A 21,789-nucleotide genomic window follows, 5' to 3' on the forward strand; every position below is an offset into this window, starting at 1 on the left:
GCTTGAACCCATGAAGCAAAGTGTCATACAAGTCCTTAATAATCGTGACTCCTGCCAATCGCCATAGATGTCCCCATTCATTATGCCAACATCAGAACCATAAGCTTATCACATGCAATCTAAAGTAACACGTGTTTTTGCTGACATCTGGTTAGCTGCAACTATGCCTAAATAGGGGTTAGACCTGATACTTTCCCGAAACAATACGCCCAAAAAAGTGTCAAAGTTTGCGTTTTATATTCTTGTTGATTGAGCGATTTTGTTAATTGTTCGATGAAATTGATCTTTTGCTGACCAAGTACTCTGATTGATTGCTTAAAATTTCCAAAGCCACATAGGGTATATATCACTTAATTTCCAACATTTTGACATCTCTGGATTACAATATAAACATTTAAACATAAATTTTTTAATATAAACATAAACATTTAAATCAATCTAGAAAAAATTACAACAATTGTCGTTGAAAGTTGCTCAATTGGTAGAAAAAAAGGCAAATCCTCTTATAGGATTTGTTGAAGAAATATTATATTTGTTTTCTTAAGTAGCTTGTTCTATCGCAACAACAACCGCATTGGAATACAATTAGAGTTATCAAATTGTTGTCAATCAGTTTTTTGTTGTACTACACATCACTGCAGCATCAGAATGTTAATTACTTTTTGTTAAAGTATTACTGAGCAGCTATAACAGATTTTTCACATGATTGATGTACGTAGTACTCATTACTGCACACGAATTTAGTTTGTATACATTTGATATTTTATTTACATTGTATTTTCATTACAATTGAGCTAGCATGAATGGAAGATGAGGCAGCATAAGATGAGGGTGAAAATAGAGAGTTGGTTCGCTAGAATTCGCTCGGTAAATGGAAGCGCCGTCTTATCGATCCAGTGATCGTTTAATAGTGCTGGTCGTAGTGAGGCTGGTGGCTGTAATGGACCTGAGGGGCGACGACCTTAGTGATCGGGGCGCTGTATACCTTGGCGACCGGCAGAGGGGCAATCACTTTGGCAACTGGAGCGATCGTCTTGACGATCTTGTGTCCCTCCAGGGGCTCACGGCGGACGACGGCGTTGAAACCGTTGTGCTCATCGGCGGTGTAGTCAACCACACGACGGTGGCCATCGGCATCGATCAGAGTGTACTGTCCCTTGACGTCATCACCATGACGTTCCTCCTGCTGGCTCTTGATGTCACCAGTATGGTCATCATGTACGGAGTACTGGAACTGATACTCGGCCGGGGCTTCTGGGTATTCGACGTGCTTGACGGTCTTGACCAGAGCGGGCTGGACGGTCTTGATAAGAGCGGGCTGGATAGTCTTGACTACGGCTGGTTCATGGTGATACTGGTGGTACTGTGGCTGGTAATGGTGCGGATCGTAGTGCTGTGCACTGGCAACTGCCAGGAAAGCTACGACGGCCAAGAACTGTGAAAGGTTTGTGGAGTTTATAAAACGTTTGCTGTGATTATTCCCTGTTATCGTTCTTACTTTGAATGCCATTTTATGTATTTTTTTAGACGTGGTAGCTGTATGCTTCACTGCTCGATTGTGTTCCGCTGAAGGCTCTGAATGAACTGATGCTGATTTGTTGCCAAAATTCGCTATTTATATCCGATGCGATGCGAGCCCCCCAAATAGTTGAACTATCAACCCCAAGTGATCGGTGGCAGGTCGTGTCTTGTCAGTAATGCTGTACGGCATATTCTTGCATCTTTGCCACTTCCAATGCGCCACATTCGTATAATATTCGCGACCGAGTTTTTTGGCCCCCATTGATTATCTGTTTCCAATTTTTTGTAGGTTGCCCTCTCTACAATCCGTCCGATCAGATTGTTCGTTTTTGGCAGTACATGCAAAATATGATTTTTGTTATTTTTCTCCATTCCTTCTACCATTCCTCGCAAAATCACTCTCACAAAACGCTTGCGGGCATGATTCGTTGGTTGCAAAAATCTGTCTCCCCTCCTAATTGAAAGCCATCACGTCGAAGGCTTCACGTCACAAAGCGGGCAAGCGAATCAGTAAAATCTATTTAGTGAGTCACTTTGGTTGAGCAGCCCATCGTTTGAGTAGGACCATCTAGCAACGAACAAGTATTTACTTAATGTATCAGACATCAGCACTTGTATAATATAAGAAATACTACAAAAGCATATTAAAAAAAAAAAAACATATTTAGCTTCATCTCAAAAACCCTTGACTGGAATTCCTAAATATTTCACAAAATCTTTCAATTTCGACCTCAAAGTAATTAAAGTTATCGCTTTTAGACGTTAAATGACATCCTAAGGTAAGGTGCTTCGAGGCTGCCTAAAAACCAATCTTATGTGTACCTCTCACATTGGGACAAAGTTGCGTGTCCGATTATTTAACATGCATTCCCATTGAAAGATAGGAGATGTTATATGTACAAAACCAATGGCTAACGCTGCTTTGGGTTTATGGTTGATTCAAATTTGGCAGCAACGGGCCCGAAGCTATCCCAATCATGTCTACCATGACCTTAACATTCGATCCTTCGTTAAATTTCCCACGAAATCAATGCGTTGAAAATTATGCGTTTAAAAAAAGGGTTGTTTTGTGTTGATAATTTATCAATGATCAAATTTTGAACATCAAGAATAGACCATCATAGCACCATCATTAACAAAGTTCCATATTCATAACTCTTATTCCACATTACTAATTATTTTTAAAGTAATCATAGCGATGTAATATCTATCATATTGCATACTTATACACTTCATCGTAATGTTTGTTATTGCTCGATTAGCTTTTGATATTGTTTAAAATTTAGTAAAATTCAAAAATCAAGTTGTTTTAATTGTTTCCATTGACCCCAATTAAAATTACATATTACGCGCATATTATTTTTCTTCCTCTTTCGCGCAAAAACCGTTGTCGGCCAAGTTCTGCCTGTATCACTAATGCGCTTGGTTATGAGTGACATATTGATTACCCATAGCAGGATAGTCAGTCCTACGTATGGGCAGCACGGTTTATACGGGACTTGATCTCATGCCGGGTATATTGACCCAACAAGTATGAATGGAACACTGTACCAGAGGACCAACCTTTATGATTGTTTATTATTTTATTATGTTATTTTAAGTCTTCAAACATTGCTATGCTTTCAAATCATAAAATGACATCAAATTTTAAGATATTTCCAAACTATCTATCAAAATGAACATCAATCAACATCTGAGAAATCTGTTAAGGAGCAATCAATACAAACTTTTTTTCAAAAATTACATAACACAAGACATTTTTAAAGTTAAATCGGATATGTATTCCTGAAACTCGTTTACAAGATTCGACTATAGAAAGTTATAGAAAGTTATTTGTATTTCCATTGGTAAAAAAAATTATAAATAAATTAATGAATAAATAAACTTTACGTTTGACTCTCTTTTTATTTTCACACTTCAAAAACCCTATACGTGCTCAAGTTTACAAAAAAGTTTTCTTGTTTTTTTTATACAATGTGATGCTCAAAAATATCATTTATATTTATATATTTCTTGTGATGTTGAATCTTCGATAGTAACATACTTGTCTGATATTAAATTTTATATCGATTATTTTACAAACCAAGCTCACTATTGATACAGGCAGATCTTGTCCGACATCAGTTGTTGTGTCAAAGAAGAAGAAGAAGAAGAAGAAGAAGAATTCTGCGTTCTATCCTTGTAAATCCCAATAAATTTCTCAATTGACTTTAACCCTCAAACAAACATGAAATAATAATATCAACATGGCAACAAGTAGATTGTAGTGCCCAATACATTTTTAAATTCTTTCATATTCTAATCATTTTACAATAACACCAGTAAACGATAGAACACCATATTATCAAACAATCATAAAACATAAGACTGTTTTTTTTTCTCTACCAAGTTGGTAGTAGATTACCGACATGCAATAGCTCTTGGAATAATCTTTTCACTGTTTCTAAAGGAGATACAGAATGCTCGTTTTTAAAATTAGCTGTTGCTCATGCAATACTTTTTTATGCAACAGTTTTAATCTAGACTGATCTGACAGGTTTTTAATAAGTGCACATTGTTAGATTACAATCCAGTAGCAAATAAAATTATGCGTAAAGTATGGAATATTTAAATTCAAATTATCTAAATCTACAGCAAATTTAAACCATATCTCAAGACTGGTGCTTCCGAAATTTACTATGGTTATTCTTTGAAAAAAAAAAGGTTTTGAATGCTGCAAGAGTTCGTAAGAGCATTTAAGATATAGTGCAGTAAATGCACCGTAACATTATGTACACAATATGTGTTTACAGTAATCATTATGTTTATCACTGTATTTATTGGGTTGAATACACTAAACTCAATACATTGTTGAAACCATTACACAAGAAATGGTACATTATCCGTTCAGTTACATGTACTGTACTTAAATACTTTAGTATGCGATTTAAAAATATCCAATGTAACCATGCTTCCATCACTAAGGTGCAATTATATTTTGTAGCGATCCTTACACAGCATCGAACGTTTTCTGGCCGGTGACCTTCACGCAATGCTCATTAAAAGCTTCCAGGAACAAACTGGTAGGTGCCACTCCCAATTGTTACACGAGCAACATACGCATCGTACTTTTTTTAAACGAGGCCGCAGACATTGACATGCTCCTTTTATATCGTCCACGGGTATACAGACGTTTTCACTTTCATTCAATTGACACACATATTTTGCACCAGTCTGACTCGACCGAATGTTGTTCCTGTTACCCCAATCTTTCTCCCAAACATGCTGAGGACTTCACCTCACGCCGTTGCTCCGAAATAAAAACCCGTTTCCAGACCACCAGCATCCCATGATCTCCATCGAACAATTTGGGATCAAGAGTATCGTGTTTCGATTATATAACACCACCATTCGTCTGCTTTCAAGGTTGCCTTTTTGCTTGGCTGAACGGTACCCAGAAGAGTTTGCTCGCCAACTACTACCTGTAGGCGATCGCGATCTTTTCCTCGCACTAACTGGTACGCTCTTGAGAGAGAGAAAGAGTGAACGAGAACACTCCACTGCAGTCACCCCTTCTGTGTGTACAGCACGAATGCGAAAGAAAAAGCCCTATTTCTTCAATGACCGGGGAAGGAAGGTGGTCAGCACAAATCTATCTCCACCAAACTGGGAACTCGTATATGACCTGGAGCAAATATTTCGGCCATCCCTTCTCTTCGTTTTGGATCGACTCGACGGGTGGTAAGTGAGGGTTTGGCAGCAAACTACATGGTCGATACTGAATAGCCGGCTGCCAAAAGTTGCTCATTTTGATGCGGACTGAACACAAACCCTTTCCACCATGGCCCAGTCGGCTCACGAAGTTGTGCATGAGGCGTTATACTTTTACCGAAATTTCAAACCACCAACAGCCTACGGGCAAAACACCCGTATAACCCATGATTCGAGCGCCGTACGTTTTTGTTTTGTTTTGCCAGCATTTTGTGATCGGCGGAAACCTGTTTGGCCGTGTTTTGGAGGTTATTTTTTCTTCTTTTGGTTGCTTTAAATGGAGTATGCTTGACAAGTTCAGCACTTGACATGGTCACTTTCTTTGGTAATGTTTTTTTAACCGCCAGTCGTGCACACACGACGAACACTGTATGATACACAAGTTTCTGCATTTCTTGTTACAGGCGACATCAAAGAAGAATGTGAACAGCCTTTCCGACAGTCATTTACCAATACAACTACCATTTGCAGCATGCAACTTTAGTATGAAAACAACATGCGTTTGTTGCTAACACGGAATGAACGTGGTAAATAATCATTCATTATGCACATTACATTGCATCTACTTTAATTTGTAGCAGTCACTGTTATGCTTATGATATCGTACAGTTGAGGCAAGTAAAGTAATCGTAATTACGGAATACTATGTGTAGCTTTTCATGTGACATTTGTTATACTTCTGAGATTTATACTCAAATTATGATTATACACTCACTTTTTAAACACTTTTTTGAAAATAGAAACGAATTTTACTACATTTATTGCAAAGTACTGACACTATTTCATATACATCGCGTCAAACGTTCTTAGTAGTGGTAGGTAAGACTTGGTGCAGAGAAGCTCACAGTAGCTACATGAGCCGGAGCCAGAACCTTGGCAACCGGGACAGCATATTTGGCAACAGGAACCGCAACCTTCAGAGCAGGGGCAACATAGTGTGCCACTGGTACAGCAACTTTGTGCACTGGGACGACGGTCTTTACCAGCTTGTGTCCCTCCAAGGGCTCACGGCGGACGACGGCGTTGAATCCGTTGTGCTCATCGGCGGTGTAGTCAACCACACGACGGTGGCCATCGGCATCGATCAGAGTGTACTGTCCCTTGACGTCATCACCGTGACGTTCCTCCTGCTGGCTCTTGATGTCTCCGGTGTGATCGTCGTGTACGGAGTACGAGAACTGGTACTCGGCCGGTGCTTCCACTTCCACTTTCTTAACCAGCGTTGGCAGTAGAACCGCGTTGGCAACACCCATGATGGCCAAAATAACGCAAAGCTGATAAACAAACAAAAATACTATTATTCAATCTGCTCACAATCCCCATGCTCCCGGACTGATACTTTTCAAAACGTTTAAGTTTCAGAAGATTCTGAAAATTCTTGACAAATCATCACAAATCAGAAACTTACTTTGAACGCCATTGCAATAACTGCTGTAGGGGGACTGAATGTGTCTTGTAACGAAGCTCTAACTAACTGATGCAGTTCCGTTGATATCCAGTGCTTTTTATAGCTCAATTCCTTACAAATATCACTAAGCTTGCCTACTACGAAGCTATTGGCCGACTTACATCAAGTTCAACTGCTTCTGCGGTAAAACCTACATCTAGAGCATATCGCTATGACAGTGGCATGTATTATACATCAAAAATCAAATATCAAAAACCGGTGGCAGAAGCAACGGTCCACACGATTAGTCGTGCCCGAGTATTTGCTGTAATCGGGCCGTAAAATCAACTTCATTTCTTCTTAAACCCTAATGTAACGGAAACCTGTTCGGTGTACCAGCACCTTCACCCTCGCCTCGTCGTCGGCCAAATTTTGCTGTATTTCATACACGAATTAATCCGTCCCTCAATCCTGCAAGGAGCAAGATGTAACTAAAACCCGCTGACAACTAAACAACCTTGCATTAGCGGGCACATTTACCAGTAAACGACAACTTGCACCTACGCAAAGGCCGCAATAGCAACGCACTCTAAAAACTCGTTTCCAAAACGGTTCTTCTGTGCTGTCAATACACCGAAAAAAAATGTACTCAAAACGGGGGCAAAGGTGTAAGCGACTGTGCTTTTTTTCACACTCCCACCTTATGTTTCCCGCTCACGAAATACTGTCACCAGTGCTATTACTTATTAATTTGTCACTTCACGGCACACGTCTTATTTGTGCTTCGCAAATAATCCTATTACTGCGTGTCTCGCATGTCCATTTCACACTCGCAATATGCAAAGATTATGTAAGGCACAATTATACCAGCCATGGAATCATCCGCTCTTTGGTTTATTACCCAGCCCTGCCCGACATTACAAGACATGGTAATTGCTGCAGTTAATGTTAGGTATCATGCAGATGCAACCAACTCCAATTCTTGTCAGAATTGCCAGTACCAGGTGCAAGTGATCGTATTTTGCAAGGCAAAAGTAAAACCAAGTAATGAAGAGATCGAACGGCAACGGCAACGTAATGCAACCGACAACCATTAACTTAACTTTGCGTGTGAACATTTTGGCACATACTTTAGATTGGTACTTGAGCTTGAGCGTTGTCTTAGGTCTGATGAAAAATTCAAATGATTGAACAGTGCGTCAAACGATGATTTAAAAAAATCAGATAACTAAATTGTATCTATCAATTGATATATCAACTTGTATTAACATTTGTATATTTGTAGCTTTTTCAATGTAGAATCTTTATTTTGTTCCAGCGCTTTTGCATGCACAGTAGAAATGCTGCAAAGTTATGAAGCCAATAAATACATGTAATATAATAAAACCTGATAAAATAAAAATGCCATTTTTTTTATTTGAAGTAGGATAAAATAAATTCTCATCAATTTTATAATCAAAGCATCGAACAAAATCGTAGTATTCGTTATTTATTACCCGTTACAACAATTTATTTTAATACTTCTATATTCAAATAATAGAAATATTTAAATGTTTCGTAGCCAGGTTATCACTGATTCTTCAAGATCATTGTAAATTTGTTTACTCCTGTTACCTAACTCAAATCTTCCAAATCCTCTACGATTTGCGTCGAAAAACTAATAGCCGGCGAATAGCTTCCCGATGAGAACAAGGAATGTAAAATGCATCCAAATAAGGTTTTTAACCCCTTTACAGCTTTACCAGAGCAGTGCGTGAGCGGGCCTTTACAGTTTTGCCCGAACAGCATCCCCGGGTTGTCTCTTTAGGATTTACAAAATAAATATTTTTGACTCATTGTAGCCAAGTTAAAATTATTTGTACTCCCATTCTACAAGATGAATTAATGTACCTTCCAACCTCCCTAAAAATCAAAACCAAAATGAAATGTTTACGCTTAAGATAGAGGGATTTAGATTAGGGATTCAAATAATCGATAGCTTTTTAATAGATTACCTCACACAGTCCATACCTCAATACGCGAATCATTCAAGACACTTCAAGTACCAAAAAATATTTGCCGATCTTTATGGGATCACACACCACGAATCTTCGTCAGATAAAATTATCGTAATTTACCAAAAAGTTTCGTACTATACGAGTTCTTGTTATAAGAAATGAATAAACCACCACTTGGAACTTGGAAATTATTGAAAAATAATGTTTAAACACGTTATATTTCAATTTTTCTCTTGATCTGCCGAAAAATTGTAGGCCAATATGTTTTTATTCATCCAGCGATGGATAGCTTGGATTCATTGAAAATGATTCACAACAGGATGCTAGACTTCCCCTACCTCAGTGAAAAAGTGAAAATTTTCTTTTTTCTTTTTTAATAATAAGGATAAAAGATTTTGCATATAACGTTAAAAGTACATTAAAAAAAATTTAAATACAAAGGAACACAATGAAATATAACATCGCAAATTTGTAAATAAAAAACCATTCCAGATTTGAAGCGACGAGTACAAGAAGTCTATTTGTTTAACAATAATGATTTTCAATATTATTTTATATAAATATTGGGGTATATTTTTTATCAACTATGCAACCTTTGTCGGAAGCAAATATCATAATTTCACAAAATTACTCGTAACATCGCCAGCTCCTGTTCTAGGAAAAGCCCAATATAGCACAGTTACAACACTTTTGTCTTAGTGGAAATAACAAAATAATGTTTATACCCAAAACTATACGATTATGTTCTCACCCTATCAAAAGCTTACAAGTAAAATTGTTGTTCTCCATTTAATAGCGGATAGCTTTGATTTGAAATGATTCGTAGAAGTCAGCTCGACTTCCCTTACCTATGTGAAAATTGTGTTTGACAAAGACTCTCGAGTTAGTGAAGAAGGTTGTTGATGAACTTTGAAAATATAATCGAAGTCAACAAACATGATACTGCATGACAAACCCATCAATCGCTTTGTTCAATGTATAGATAGTCATAAATCATTATCAAAACCAAAATTCTCAGTGCATATACTCGATTACGAAGAGACCTGAAAAAATCATCAAATTTCCACCCAAAAGGTAATAATGTTCAGTTTTTGTATGATTCCTTAATTATAATGTAAACTACCATTTTTCATCTAAACACTTTATTAAAATTTGAATGGCTAATATGGCAGACATTTCAAAATGTTCCAGTTATAAATTATCTTATCATACGATGACATAACAACACTTCATTGGCATAAGCAAGTAAATAATTAAAATAAAAAATAATCGATAAAAACAAAATCACTCTACAAGTCATTTACGATTTCATAATTTATTTTTACACAATTTTTACTACTTAGGCAACAAAAATTTGGTATAACATCCTAGTAGTGGTACGCTGGGTAGGCAACCTTGGCAACCGGGACAGCGACCTTGGCGATAGGAGCAGCGTAAACCTTGGCAATGGGGGCAACGACCTTGGCGACTGGGATAGCAGTCTTCACAGGCTCACGGCGAACGACGGCGTTGAATCCGTTGTGCTCATCGGCGGTGTATTCGACCACTCGGCGGTAGCCATCAGCATCAATCAGAGTGTACTGTCCGACGACGTTGTCACCGTGACGCTCCTCGTGCTGGCTCTTGATGTCTCCGGTATGATCATCATGCACGGAGTACTCGAACTGGTACTCGGCCGGAGCATCCGCATATTCGATATGCTTCACGGCCACCGGAAGTACGGCAGCGCTGGCAGCGGCAACAACAGCGAACAGGATGCAGTACTGAAGAATTAAAAAAAGGTTACTCAATATTTGTATGGTGTATTTCGATTTATACTCTTACTTTGAATGCCATTTTGAAGGATTAATTTGTTATTTGCAGTAAGAGACTCTGATTTGAACGAGGTGTGCTGTTCGTTTGATGTCAATATCGTAATACCACCGTCCTTTTATACTACGATTTACAGTTCTAGGTATTTACTGCATCACGAAAGTACTGGTATGCCTTGCACTGATACTAAACTCAAACGTTAAACTTGATTCTGGCCGAACCAAGTATCCTTGATCAATTGCTTCAAAAAACTTACGTACATAAAATTCGTTTGCTCGCACACCACAATTTCGCGTATATACTAATAATCCCACGAGATTGAGGAAAGGGTTGGGGCTACTGCAGATATGTCCAAAGTCGCAGCACCCACTGTGTTGTGTGTGTGTGTTTTTTTTGGTAGTCGTCGTGCTCTGTGTAGTTTAATTTCATTGCAAATTTTACACACTAATTTCGATCAGACCCTGGCAGCCCCAGCGATAAACTAATCACGGATAAATGAGTAAAATGGACACACCGACAAGGTGACCTGTCTGGTCTGTCTGGTGTCATGTACGCATACCTTTCGTCCGCACGTGACTTTTGTGCAGGAATCGCGACAGCTAGTAGCACGGTTCCACCCCAGCCAATTGCGAAAGGCGTGGTAAAATCTGCTAAGAGGAAGAGAACATTGCTGTGATATAGTTGAACCTTTGAGTGTATGCGAGGTTTGCCACATCTGTAGGATAAAATTGTAGCATTTTCGATAAAATCTTGGGTGGGGACACCCCATTTTCGATTTCGCGGATACAATTTACATAGCATGTGGGAGGTTCACCGATACTTCCAATCTAAATAGCAAGGTTTGACATGCAGTTGCATAGAATCTGTAGCAAAACCGAGTATAAATATTCATGCAAAAGCGAATTCAAGTACCAGTTATCTACCAGCTTTCCAGCAGCTCACTGTAAAATCAAAAAACAAATTAAAAAATGGCATTCAAAGTAAGCACCATTGCTTAGAACCAAATAAATTGTCATAATCTGGATTAACAATAATATCAATTTATTTCACAGTACTGCATCCTGTTCGCTGTTGTTGCCGCTGCCAGCGCTGCCGTACTTCCGGTGGCCGTGAAGCATATCGAATATGCGGATGCTCCGGCCGAGTACCAGTTCGAGTACTCCGTGCATGATGATCATACCGGAGACATCAAGAGCCAGCACGAGGAGCGTCACGGTGACAACGTCGTCGGACAGTACACTCTGATTGATGCTGATGGTTACCGCCGAGTGGTCGAATACACCGCCGATGAGCACAACGGATTCAACGCTGTCGTTCGCCGTGAGCCTGTGAAGACTGCTATCCCAGTCGCCAAGGTCGTTGCCCCCATTGCCAAGGTTTACGCTGCTCCTATCGCCAAGGTCGCTGTCCCGGTTGCCAAGGTTGCCTACCCAGCGTACCACTACTAAGTTGGTTGAAAAATGTGTTGATAATAAGTTGGCTAGTTCAATAAATAAAATCCTGTTGTAAATAACATCGACTCTTTTCAAACATGTTGCTACTACTCATTTTACGACTTCGAACATGCATGTAATACATGCATTGCTTCCCTTCTAGTGTGTAGATTGTATCAAAATCCTTTAAAGAAAAATGGTACCAATTGGATAAAAAAAAACTATACAGCAGTTGTGACGCTAATAGTTTTCGCAAATCAAACACTGTATCACAAGCATAAAGTTAACCCGACCAAGGATTGACTTTCTCACTAATGGTTATGGAATATCAGTTATTTGATTTGTATACTTGTAGCACCTTCTGCGGGGAAGACTCGGTCATTGAAAATTGTATAGTTTCGGACTGTATCACGTCGATGACCCTACATAAAACAAGAACAAAAATTAATGAATAGAATCCATTTAGAATAGACCAATGGAGGTTTTTATTTAAATAGTAACATTATAGGACTATTGAAATGTATTTTTATGCGTATATAATCGTATGCTCTGTAAGTACCTTCTTTCAACTTTAGAATCTCCACTTTCTTGGTTTCTGACATACGCGATTTTCTAAATTTAACTGATCAAATGTCAAATCAGTACAATTTGCTTCAAGAATTGTCCATTGGAGTATAAATAGAATTTTTGCTAGAAATTTTAAACCCCTTTAAAGGCCAAAAATATCCAAATTTTGTACACGAACCTTGTCAAATAAATGATAAAGTGTTTTAAAGTACTAAATTTATTCAAAACTACCGAGTTATCAAATTTATTTTGGTAGAAAAACGTGAAATTCCACATACGCGGATATTCGAGTGACGCGGATTCCTCGGGAATGCAATAATTCCGTATCTCGGTTCTTGGTGCTCAATTCTAATGAGGAACAAATATGATAAAAATTTGTATATATTTCCATTATGCATGTATGCATGTATGTTCTCCATTATGCATGTATGCATGTATGTGTATGAAATGTTCTCTAGCCTTTCACGAATGGTTTAAAAGATGAATGGGGCCACATGCGATCCGCGAACCAATTGAATCCGGCCCGCGAATAACTTTGGCAGTTATTTGATTTAAACTGAAGTAGATTGTAGATTACGAGACAGGAAAAATGGGTGTATCAGATTTTATACACTGAGAAAGACGATTTCAACATTCAGTGTGGATAGTTCGATTAACGAAGTGAGTAGTAAGTTACTCATAGTGGCTATGTTGGGGAGGTGCCCTCGAAGATGGTATGTAGCATGTGTTTCAGTTCTTCTTTGCTGGCGGCTCCTCAAAGTCGGACTCATATTTTTCCACATTTTCTGACTTTGAGACTTTCTGAAAAATTCGGAAACCATGCATAACACTCGGAATACCACTTTCTTCTCTTAGTTGATGAGGGTACTCTTTCGATATATTGCTGCAAAAATCAGGTCGATGTATTAAAACCATGAAAAACCAAGCACTCAAAAAAGATATGAATTGTATGAGGTCGACTGTATGCTGGTAGTCTCTTTTCCTCAACAAAATGGTCACATATCTAGAAAATATTTGCCGATGTATCGATAAATTTTGATTTATCGTTATTAGTCATTACCGTTGTCAAAATGCAACATTAGTACTTGGTGTGTCGATATGTTGAGGCGATCGAGGTTTAATACGAGGTTTAAAAAACTGTCCACGTAGTCTCAAAGTTAGCATATACCCGGGATTGCATAAGAATGAAAAAATGTCCATGTTAGGGCGACCGCTGCTAAAGTTAAGTATGAGTTAATGTAAACTGCTGTGCGTATTATATATGCATTTCCATTTTTTTTCTACACAATCAGATATGGTAGATGATGGGGTTTGGTGGAGAATTTTTCATGAATAGTTTTATAGGAGGCTACGAAAAAATGTAGATACGATTCTAGGCCAAATAATAAGTCCTTAATGATTTTCGCCGATCGAAAGCCCCAGGTGGTATAGTGGGTGATGGAGAAAACAAAACCTGGACCCAATACTTCAAATATCTTAATGATATAGTTTGGTTTAAAAAGGTAGAATTTTATGCACCACATAATTGTCGCAGAACGTAATTGTCGAAGCGATACCATCCGGATGATGTATATGATTCCAGACTCCTATATAACCAGTTATTCGTACATGTGGTATAACGGGGGGTCATTATATTAGAATAATATATATTACACTCAAATATTGACAGTCCAACCAAAACATTTAACAAGCGTGAGATGATTTTCTTGTTTTATTTTTTTTTATTTTTTTCAATGTATTAAGTGTATTACCATTGCTATTAAGCTTATGGGTGGAAACTTACCCATGTGTAACGACATACAATTGAATTATTCAAAAGACTTCATCTGTGTCACATTAAACTATTTTCAAACGCACGTTTACAACATACACGATAATAATGTTTATTATTCTTTACAGATTTTACATTTTTTAATATTGATAGCTGATATTTCCACTTTTGAAACTGGTATGAGAATGCACAGTGTTACGGTTTTTAGATGTATAAACTATCGGCTCGCTCAACTTGGGGGTAACTTTATGAACCTTCACATAATGTGCCTGTTCGACAGGATGGAAAGATTCAATATGAGGGTTTATTGGAACCAAAGGTAATGATTTCAATAGCTCTACTACAGGAACTACAGCAGCTTTTGTAGACGAAGTAGTTTGATGGAATCCTTTTATTAGCTCACGACGTACGTTAGCCACAAATCCGGTATCCTTGTCTGAGGTATAATCCACAACACGTCGATATCCATCCGCATCGTTAAGACTATACTGTCCAGTAACTTTATCTCCGTGCCGTTCTTCTTGCTGATGCTTTATGTCTCCACTCCGATCATCATGTACAGAATATTTGAAGTGATATTCGACTGGGCCATGCTCACCGTAAAGCTGACGCGCTACTGGAAATGCTGCTGCAGTACTTGCAGCAACAGCCAGAAACACTGCAATGCACACCTTTAATTGAACAATGGTTAGTGTCAAATAATTTTGGAATTAATGATTATTGCTTTACCTTTTCCATCATGTTAGGTACTTTCTTTCTATTTTTATTGGGCAAGAGCTGATGTCTTTTTGCAAATGGCTAATTTTTGCCGGCTGCAAATGATTTTATATCCCACAAACGGAGAGAAAAATTAGATCAAACCCTACCTGTCTTGCCAACAATTCATTTCCAGTATACGCCTTCGCATGTCTGATGACATAACAACAACATTCGCAATACGAATCCTAAATATGCTTAATACCTGAACCACGGTTGACAAACCACAATCTCACTAATATGATCAGAGCCGGATTTTAATCCTGCCTAAAAACATGAACCAGTTTACTAGTTTACAAACAATGTGAGACTCACTAACGAGAAGAAATATTTACATGCTGGCTGTGTTTACATGACATAATCTCAATTTAGCAGCTGTTTTCAAATAAGTCTATCGCGTCAATGCTGTAATTGCCGTTCCAATTAGTAACACCATGCATCTTGCAATATGTCCCTTACAAAAAACCCTTCCAACTGCATTTTGTCACGCAATATGCAATCTGGGCTATTCCTCAGTCAATGTCGTATAAATATGATACGATCAAGCACACAGTTGTCATTTTCAAGTAGACAATCTGTAGGACTAAGTTTACCGAGTTAATTGTTGCTTTTTTAGTATCCATTTTACCTTATCGAAATCATATTGTAGAATGATAATAATGATATTAGGTAGCACACGAAAATCCCAGATAATATTAAGATGCTTTATCATGATTGGGCTAAATTGTAGTACTATACATGCAATTAATTTGAGTAGTGAACGAAAAGCAGATGATCTAAGTTACGGTTTTGGTTATGCTGTCAACAACTATGAAACTAATGACATAAAGTCACACGAAGAGAGAAGACTAGGAGATGCCGTCGTTGGAACATATTCTCTACTGGACCCAGATGGATACAACCGCACAGTAGTTTACAAAGTAGACGGAGCTAAAGGATTTCAAGCGAAAGTGTTTCGGCTACCAGTAAAAGGATTATTAAATAATATTTCGGAGAATATACCAAATCAGAACAGAACCCGTGATTGGGAAAGAAGGCGCAGGAGGTTATTTCGGTTTTATAACTTCAGAAAAAATAATGGAATCTTCAAAGGATTTTTTAGTTCAAAAAATTAACTATCTTTAAGAGTGTCTTTGGGTTGCGATTCACACATAGTTACGTTATAAATTAAGATACATGAAATAACATTCATCAATACAACATTTGTAACTTTTAACACACGTTTGAATACATCATAAAAATTTAATTTTAATTTTTAGAGATCTTTTTATTTATTCAGTAACAACGGCTTCGGCCATATTGTTTAGACCAAATGTTATCTATAAAACAGAAATTATGAGTATATTTGTTCTTGATAATATTTTTTGTTAAAGTTTAAAGATCAGGACATAAACTACTCCTGTATTAGGATGTGCATATAAACTCATGTGCCGATAAGCAACCGTCTATCCTCACTGGCACTTAATCGTCAAGTTTCTTCCATGTGCTAGGAACGCACTGTATGTTCCCTTTGATTCAGTATGTTTGATTCGACCGTTAATGATGGAAAAATGCCCAAATTATGATCCCAAATACTTCTCACGTATTCTCACGCATTCAAAAATACATTAATCAGGCATACAGATCTTCACATTCCTTCATCAAATCAATGAAATACATAACTTACACACTGAAAGTCTGTACGTTCCTCTTCTTTTCCTTTTCTGCCTTTTTTAACACTGTAGCAACGAGACAACCGAAGAATCCTGAAAATGTAAAAGCAATAAAATGAATATTTTAAAATAATTTCTATCATAATGAATATTAATGTAAAATACTTCCCTTGCATATTCAATACAGCTTAAGCTGATATTGCTTATTAGATAAAATAAGTTATGGAGTGAATTACTAAATTTACAAATTTATTCCGCAGAAGGAAGGCTCTTGCAAGTTCCTACTCGACAGAATTTTAATATTACATTAAGGTTAGAGCTCCTTTAATTAGATACAAAATAAATATAAATCTAAATCTTATATGTTTCAAATTTTGTTCCACTATAATGAGAAAACATTCGGAGAAAAAATGAGAAAAAAAGGGAAAATTTAGAATTTTAAATATGGTGTTGGATAATCTTACATTCATAATTAGCCGCACTACAGATGGCTTTGGTAAAAAAAGACCGTTTTTGTCTTATGTCAATCGTTCTTCGCAGATCAATCAGATTCATAGCTGCCATATCAAAATACAATGTTGTAAGTGCTTCCGGTACATAATTGCTGTATGTACGTTGAAAAATGTTTCTAACAACGTTTCTCCAATACTTCAGCTGCATGAATACCACAAACGTAGTTAATCATTTTCATCCCCACCGAAGAAAATCTGCCGTTTACCTCATATGCATTGCCTCATTTCATTGAGCATCACTTTCAACTGGTTGCAACTGATGATCTTCACATTGAAACCAGTTTCAATGTGAATTTCCTACTCAGGCGCAAACAGGCTTCATCTCGCAGCTAGCATCATCTCATAGTGTTTCCTGATTCACCACCAGTTGCAGACAAACCGGACCCCAAAACTCCTTTTCGATCGAACGAATGTAATATTGGTACAGTTTTATGACCGCCGATTGCCTAATTGAAGTTAAAGAAACGCTCACAGTTTAACTATCGGATAGAAGGAGATAGATGTCCCGGTTATGGTTCAAATGAGATATCCTGTTTGTGCATCGCACTTTCTCAATTGAAAGTGAAACCATCCCACGAAGATGTTTCAAACTTTGGTATAAATACCATCACAGGAAATGGACCAGGCATCAGTGATTGGTAGATAACCGTAAAACGACAAGCAGAAATTACATCAAACATCATGTTTCTAAAGGTATAAATATCTTCTACATCAAAACATATTGATTTTTCTAAACACAAATAACTAAGCAGTGCACTTTTTTGACAGATTGTGGGAATACTTGGACTAGTGGTTGTTGTTTGCAGCCAAAATCATTACGGTACACACAACGATGCACAACATGATGTAGTGCATTATCATCACGACGAAGAGCATCATGGACCAGCACATTATGAATATCACTACGACGTCCACGATGATCACACTGGCGATGTTCACGGCCAACATGAAGCGCGTAAAGATGATTCGACCCACGGTGAATATTATCTAATCGATGCCGATGGTCATAAGCGTACTGTGAAGTATCATGTTGAAGGAAAAAGCGGTTTCATTGCTGAAGTCCATCGAGAACCAGTCAAAGGCTTCCACGATGCACCTCTTAATTTCCATCACAAGTTCGAAGAGAAATACTGATCACATAATTTTAAGTCATTGTAACAAAGTTACGAAACAAATATTTTATAAATCGAATAAAATAGTCTAAAGCCACTTTACACTATGTTGCAGTTATGCAGAAAATGACATTGATGACGACAAAAAAACAGATACTTCGGCACCCATTCACAAAAACAAGTCCACATCAAGTATAAAAAAGCAAAAATGTATCGATAGTAGGAAAAAACACCATTATCTGGTATTAAATCCTTCCTGCTCAACCAGTCGGAGCACTTGACCAAATGTTACCATAATCTTTCGGTTACTTTCCTTATTTTTACTTTTAACGAAGAGGAGCGTCAACAACATGCATCGATCAACTCTTGGGGATCAATCTTCATCCCCAATGACGCGCCCGAGGACGACAATGACCACAAACTTACAAAGCTAATATTACATGCCGGATACGTGCAGCTCCAGCGGTGTTCCTTAGTTACTGATTTTCATAAAACATTTTTTCACCAATACTACATTGAATGATACAACAAATGTCTTCCGTTTAAATCATTTATGACCTTGACAATGAATATCATTCATTACATAACAGTACCCTGCTCCATTTCATTCCGATATGATTAAAGAGATAAATTGCCTAATTTTTTCTTCTTTCTACTCCCAATCCTTTCACTTCAACTAGAGCGGTCCGGTTCAACCGGTTGGTGCATTTGGCATGCCGTAGACCCTGCTGAATTTTGGTAACTTTTCTTTTTAGCAGTATTCCCGTATCATGATCAATACATTTCCTTTCGCTATATAATGACAGTTTACCCACATTGTCGGCATCAGTGACCATTTGTTCGCCCCATACACAACACCTCACAAGTATTTTGCAACATGTATTCCAAGGTATTTGCATGAGCGATTCTTGTGCTTTTGCAGCTGTTTTCTATAATCTTTCGTCCTTTGTAGATCATTGTTGTTCTGGCCCTTGTCGCCGCCGTCAGTGCTCAAAGCCACTACGGACATCAACAACACTACCAGCCCCAGCACTACCATCACGAAGAGGAGCATCACGGACCAGTGCACTACGAATATAACTACGATGTGCATGATGACCATACCGGTGATGTTCACGGCCAGAAGGAGGCTCGTAAGGACGACTCTACTCAGGGCGAGTACTACCTGATCGATGCCGACGGTCACAAGCGTACCGTCACGTACCACGTTGAGGGTAAGAGCGGATTCATCGCGGACGTGCACCGTGAGCCGATCAAGGGATACCAGGCACCGCAGCCACAGCACCACCAATATCAGCCGCAATACCATCATCAGGCTCCGGCTCACCACAAATACTAGTTTAAAACTGTGTATAGTATAGCCCTGTAAATCGAATTTAAAGCTATGATAAAATGTTTTATAAGTGATAAATCTAATCAAATTTGTGTTGGGCCCTAGATATATCTCATCCATTACTCCATAACTTCGTTATCTGATGCGTTGAGTTTGAATGTGGTTGATTTTCTCTGCGTTAGACGACGCAATATAAGATTCCCATGTCATAGAACTGCTGGGTGATGCACTGTAGGACCGTAGACATACATGTACTCGTTTACTGTTGTGCTCTTCGTCCAGCAACACGTGAGAAATGTTTTTGCGGATGTTTGTATTATTGTATGCATGCGCAGCTGATACTGTAGTGCTGCAAACCAAAGGTGCTTTCATGAATTACACCTGTTTCCAGGTACGATCGAATTTCGTGCCGTTCGCATCGAATAACGTGCCGTTTGCTCGAACTCGAATAACGAACCGCAGCTCACTATGATCGAATGCGTGGGATCGAACGCTTCCGTTCCGTTCCATCGCCAAACGTTGTGACCGACAGAGCCAAATTCTACAAATCTGTGCGTAGAATTTCACGTGAAGAGTCTAATTGTTAAATCAAGAGCAAAAATGTGTGAAAGTTTTATTAAATATATGAACTGTTTAGATCCGCCATTTAGAGCGGCTCGCGAGCTATACTTTGCCGATCGCTGGGTTATACAAAACGCGTATAATAATACTGGATAGTAGAGGCATACATACGGCAGAAGTCTAAAATGACATTTTCTCAAACTAACTCAAAAATACACAAAAACTGAAATTCCTAGCCCGCTGAGACGTGGTACATCTCACTGGGAATATATTGAACACTGTTAGGTTTGGTGCAAGATTTGATATCTGATTGAAGATGATTGATTTTTATATCCTCTGTACCCTTAATGACGGGGTATTCGTTGGAAACGATGGCGATTTTAGTTATTTAAAAACAAAGAAGTAACGAGACCAGTACCAAGCACAAGCCCCCCTCCCTCCGTTTGACAGTTTGTCGTCTTAGCTCTGAGTCGGTTCTTTTGGGATTTAGGTTCACGTTTCATTCCTTTTGAAAAATGAAGTAGTTACTTTGTTTTAAATTAAATTCCCAACACTATTTTGTAGTACGTCTCCGATTACTATACTATTTTTCTCTTTACTTATTGGATTAATTATCGTGATATTGGTGATATTTCATACCAGACATTTCTATTATATGACGACTATTGTTATGATCTGATCAAGTTTTAAAGGAATGTTTAGCAAAATTTATTTGTTTTATAATATATATTTTTCGTAAATTTATTTTCTCATTTATCTTTCATTTGTGCAGTAAATCGTTGGTTTTTTTCTGAGCTTTAATTTGTCAAAGTTATGTTCGATTTAGATGTATAATTATATTTGTTATGTAGGCAGTAATTTTCCAGATAATCTTAACCTAAATAAATAAATAGATAATGAAATAAATACATAAATAAATAAATAATGAAATATATAAATAAATTAATTAATACATAAAAAATAAATAAAAGGATAAATAAATAAATAAAAATTTAAGATAAAATCCAAAGTGAATTATTGTTACAAGTTTGGGCGGGAGCTTACAGCATTTAACAGTCAACAAATCAAAATTTACCGTGTATCGTTGAAAGTAAAAAATAACTTATTTATCGCGATTGACTGCAACATTACAATCTGTTATAGAAAAAAATCGTTCATTGGTTTACTGTTCTGGTTATCTTAACAACGAAACCTACCGAAATATTGGCTGACAGCAAATCTGCATAAAAATGATGAACTCTGCATATTTTGTTTGATATTTTTAAAAAATACGTAAGAAGATTATGTTACAGATGACCTTTTTTTTACTTCAAAATTGTATGCTGAGACTCTTTTATTTTGGAAACAAAATCTGATTAAGGAAAGGGGATTCTAGCACTATGCAAACTAAACAGCCACGTGCGGCCTAATTCTCGAATCACTGACCGCTCGAAACATCAACATGGCCGCAATACTGTGACTACTTAGGTGCTTATCTTTCCTTATCGCGCCCCAAATTAGCCATATGCAATTCACTATCATTAGAAAAAAGAGCCATCATCTTCATCACTTTGCCGGTTGAAGGATTTTGAGAGGAAACAGTGTTAAAAGACATTTTTTTAATATACTTCATGTAGCAAGAGTAA

At 37.6% G+C, this 21,789-nt stretch overlaps 7 protein-coding genes across 7 annotated transcripts; 3 read left to right on the top strand and 4 right to left on the bottom strand.

The window, feature by feature from the left end:
* Nucleotides 1-739: 739 nt before the first annotated feature.
* Nucleotides 740-1,608, bottom strand: LOC120955462 (larval cuticle protein A2B-like). The gene is made up of 2 exons (XM_040376352.2): nucleotides 1,499-1,608; nucleotides 740-1,435 (listed from the first exon to the last, which is right to left on the bottom strand). Exons 1-2 carry the CDS (start codon nucleotides 1,508-1,510, stop codon nucleotides 905-907), a joined length of 543 nt encoding a protein of 180 aa, XP_040232286.1. The 5' UTR covers nucleotides 1,511-1,608; the 3' UTR covers nucleotides 740-904.
* A 4,184-nt stretch (nucleotides 1,609-5,792) lies between these two features.
* LOC125907543 (cuticle protein 7-like) lies at nucleotides 5,793-6,785 on the bottom strand. Its single transcript, XM_049610497.1, has 2 exons — nucleotides 6,680-6,785; nucleotides 5,793-6,545 (listed from the first exon to the last, which is right to left on the bottom strand). The coding sequence occupies exons 1-2, from the start codon at nucleotides 6,689-6,691 to the stop codon at nucleotides 6,078-6,080; spliced, it is 480 nt and encodes a 159-aa protein (XP_049466454.1). The 5' UTR covers nucleotides 6,692-6,785; the 3' UTR covers nucleotides 5,793-6,077.
* Nucleotides 6,786-9,951: 3,166 nt separating this feature from the next.
* On the bottom strand, nucleotides 9,952-10,590 carry LOC120955472 (larval cuticle protein A2B-like). Its single transcript, XM_040376365.2, has 2 exons — nucleotides 10,480-10,590; nucleotides 9,952-10,418 (listed from the first exon to the last, which is right to left on the bottom strand). Exons 1-2 carry the CDS (start codon nucleotides 10,489-10,491, stop codon nucleotides 10,023-10,025), a joined length of 408 nt encoding a protein of 135 aa, XP_040232299.2. The 5' UTR covers nucleotides 10,492-10,590; the 3' UTR covers nucleotides 9,952-10,022.
* Nucleotides 10,591-11,348: 758 nt separating this feature from the next.
* LOC120955466 (larval cuticle protein A2B-like) lies at nucleotides 11,349-11,980 on the top strand. The gene is made up of 2 exons (XM_040376356.2): nucleotides 11,349-11,447; nucleotides 11,520-11,980. Exons 1-2 carry the CDS (start codon nucleotides 11,436-11,438, stop codon nucleotides 11,913-11,915), a joined length of 408 nt encoding a protein of 135 aa, XP_040232290.1. The 5' UTR covers nucleotides 11,349-11,435; the 3' UTR covers nucleotides 11,916-11,980.
* A 2,345-nt stretch (nucleotides 11,981-14,325) lies between these two features.
* Nucleotides 14,326-15,119, bottom strand: LOC120955463 (pupal cuticle protein Edg-84A-like). Its single transcript, XM_040376353.2, has 2 exons — nucleotides 14,968-15,119; nucleotides 14,326-14,909 (listed from the first exon to the last, which is right to left on the bottom strand). The coding sequence occupies exons 1-2, from the start codon at nucleotides 14,977-14,979 to the stop codon at nucleotides 14,379-14,381; spliced, it is 543 nt and encodes a 180-aa protein (XP_040232287.2). The 5' UTR covers nucleotides 14,980-15,119; the 3' UTR covers nucleotides 14,326-14,378.
* A 2,633-nt stretch (nucleotides 15,120-17,752) lies between these two features.
* Nucleotides 17,753-18,372, top strand: LOC120955470 (larval cuticle protein A2B-like). The gene is made up of 2 exons (XM_040376363.2): nucleotides 17,753-17,851; nucleotides 17,927-18,372. The coding sequence occupies exons 1-2, from the start codon at nucleotides 17,840-17,842 to the stop codon at nucleotides 18,290-18,292; spliced, it is 378 nt and encodes a 125-aa protein (XP_040232297.1). The 5' UTR covers nucleotides 17,753-17,839; the 3' UTR covers nucleotides 18,293-18,372.
* Nucleotides 18,373-18,901: 529 nt separating this feature from the next.
* Nucleotides 18,902-20,008, top strand: LOC120955464 (larval cuticle protein A2B-like). The gene is made up of 2 exons (XM_040376354.2): nucleotides 18,902-19,159; nucleotides 19,223-20,008. The coding sequence occupies exons 1-2, from the start codon at nucleotides 19,148-19,150 to the stop codon at nucleotides 19,607-19,609; spliced, it is 399 nt and encodes a 132-aa protein (XP_040232288.2). The 5' UTR covers nucleotides 18,902-19,147; the 3' UTR covers nucleotides 19,610-20,008.
* Nucleotides 20,009-21,789: the final 1,781 nt, after the last annotated feature.

This window comes from Anopheles coluzzii, chromosome 3 (genome assembly GCF_943734685.1).
Source record: "Anopheles coluzzii chromosome 3, AcolN3, whole genome shotgun sequence".
In the NCBI taxonomy this organism is placed as follows: domain Eukaryota; kingdom Metazoa; phylum Arthropoda; class Insecta; order Diptera; family Culicidae; genus Anopheles; species Anopheles coluzzii.